The sequence below is a fragment of the Penaeus japonicus genome, unplaced genomic scaffold, assembly GCF_977035675.1.
Source record: "Penaeus japonicus unplaced genomic scaffold, GWHDUDI00000001_assembly GWHDUDI00000006, whole genome shotgun sequence".
Lineage (NCBI taxonomy): Eukaryota > Metazoa > Arthropoda > Malacostraca > Decapoda > Penaeidae > Penaeus > Penaeus japonicus.
The window spans coordinates 20,701,571-20,704,070 of NW_028234408.1; the positions used below are offsets into that span (position 1 = coordinate 20,701,571).

General features: G+C 36.9%; 1 protein-coding gene across 1 annotated transcript in view; it reads left to right on the forward strand.

The window, feature by feature from the left end:
- Window positions 1–2,500, forward strand: part of LOC122253290 (uncharacterized) — a 29,748-nt gene that overhangs the window by 11,119 nt on the left and 16,129 nt on the right. Inside the window, exon 6 of the mRNA XM_043016235.2 lies at window positions 1,968–2,089. Coding sequence (XP_042872169.2) covers window positions 1,968–2,089 — 122 coding nt within the window. The remainder of the gene's footprint in view (window positions 1–1,967; window positions 2,090–2,500) is intronic.

Below are 2,500 nucleotides of genomic sequence, written 5' to 3' on the forward strand. Positions count from 1 at the left end.
TATCGACAAAATATTTTGTCAAGGCCGGTGCTCGGGGTGAGAGAGCGGACAACCCACACTCGCAGCTAGTGTGCCCGAGAATCCTGGGGCGTTAGGCATATGCGTTCAAAAACCCCGGTGTTGTGACCATTCAGAGCCGTAATCGCCCCGGCGAGAATGGGATAAAATCAACTGGTCACATTAACCAAATAGTACTTATGGCAATAAATGTATAAATAATTAGATTAATTGCACCTCAGCTGCAATTAAATGTTTACCTGGGACATTCTTTTTGGAGAGCTTCATTTTATGAATAAGAAAATGCATTTGTTGTACTGGCATTTCAAGTATTTACAGAACAGCGGAACTTCATAGATAAAGAAACACCCCTTTCATATGAATGAAAATTGGATAAACATATAAAACAAGCAAACAAAACATATAATTCATGTAATTAATATAATTCTTTTAGTAATAAATCACATATTTATATGTACATATAAGATAAAAAGAGAAAAACATAAATACAACACAACTAGCTCAGCCATGGGGGAAGGGGCAAGAGATGGGATGTGGGTGTAGTAGTCCTGATGGCTTGGAGGGGCTTAGGGAAAAGATTATGTGGAAAGAGAAACCACCTGGACACACAGGATAAAGGCCACTGGAATAGGATGGGGTAAGGGGATGGGGACAGGTCTCTGTGGCCTTGAAGTTAGAAGAAAGTTGCCATACAGTATCACACCGAAATAGAAGCCAGAAAACAACCCAGTTTTTAACCCATTACGGATGGGTGTCACGACATACATGACATAGGAGTTTTTGGCCTGATGGGGCGGGGCGTTGTGACGTACAGGATGTTGGGGAATTTTGGATTACTGTTTCTGTATTGTGTTAGGAGTAATGAGCGAGTGCTGATAACAATTACAATTGTAATAACATTAATTGTCTTAATTTTAAGCAAAATGGGTTCAACCTAAAATCCAAAACCTAGATGGCACTACTTATTCCTAACACCAGTAGGAGAGAGAGCCTTGAATGGCACCCATCCACGGTTCTAGCAAAGATTATCTTTAGAGAACGATGGAACACAGCAAGATGCCAACCTCTTGCTCTAAAGTACTGGTGATGAAGGATGTGTAGGCAGAACAAGAAGTGACTCAAACCATGCCCAGTGTCTACGATGTGCTCCTGTGCCAGTAGGGGTCTGCCTTTTATTGTGGTACTCATAGTCATAAGCACAGGTTTTCTTTCCTCTTTCCAACCTCTTCATGTTATCTTCATTTTGGATGCTTATATTTTTCGTATTTGTTTACAACAGTGCACAAATACGAAAAAAGATGAAGTTTCTCTTTGTCCTCCCATAAAACAGCAATATTTCTATTACTGAGTATAAAGAAAATAATGAGTTGATATGGACCCTATACTACAACTTTAGTCAACTGCAGCATTGATGGAGTCTGTCATATGACACATACAAGTCTCTCAATACAATAAAACACACAAGAAATGAAGAATACAAAAATGACTATAGTTTTACAATAAAGAACTGAAAGAGAGTGTAAAAAGTGAAGGTACGTTGTGTGAAGCAGCCTCGCTCTGAAATAAAACCCATCCTGGAGACAGGGCAAGCAGATTTATCCCTGTCTGCAATAGGTTAAAAGCTGTTGCTGTATCAAGACAATAGGATTTACCAACATGCCCATCCAAGGCTACTCAGACTTTAATCAGTAAATAGTTTTTCTGAGGTGTGGATACTCAAGAATCCCAAAATTGATGTTATTCACCAAACCTTACAGAACTTGTGGTTTCAGAAGCAGATTGAAAAAAAAAAAGGTCAAAATTGAAAATGACAAAAATCCAAAATTGTAATCAGCAAATGATTCAAAAATGTTATAAATCTTCCGATGGAATATTATAGTTTGATTCACACTTTGTTTTCTTTGAAGGGTTACTTTTGTTTAAATGCTATTTGTTTGATTAATAAACAGGCTAAAAAGAGTGGCCAACTTCAAGAATGTCCTTGCTGCTATGATGATGAGGTCTTAGAAGAAGACATGGACACTTGTAGTGCTGACACCAAACACAAGGTCTGCATTACATGTATTAGAAGGTAGGTAGAGTATGTTATACATTTTGTTTTGCCTGGGGAAAGTGTGATTCCACATTTGTTCAGTAAAAAAGTATTTTTGTAATTTCAGTAGCAAATGCAAACAAAAAACATTTGTAAAGTACAAAGGTAGAGTGGATTCGTATTTAATCATTATGGCATTTCAGTGTTGCTAACACCTAATTTGGATTTCTTAAATGTTTGTCCATCCAACAAATGTACTATAGTCACTGTAGACAGAAAGTCATCATTTTAAACATCAGATGATTTTGTAATGTAAATGTTTGAATTCTCTTGGATTCAAAAGTTTAGTAAATTGTGAGCAGTATTGCAGCTGAAACATATCTTTTGTTCTTTTATGAATATCGTTCATCATGGAAAGTTTTTAAAATATTATCAAGTGGGAAAAACACT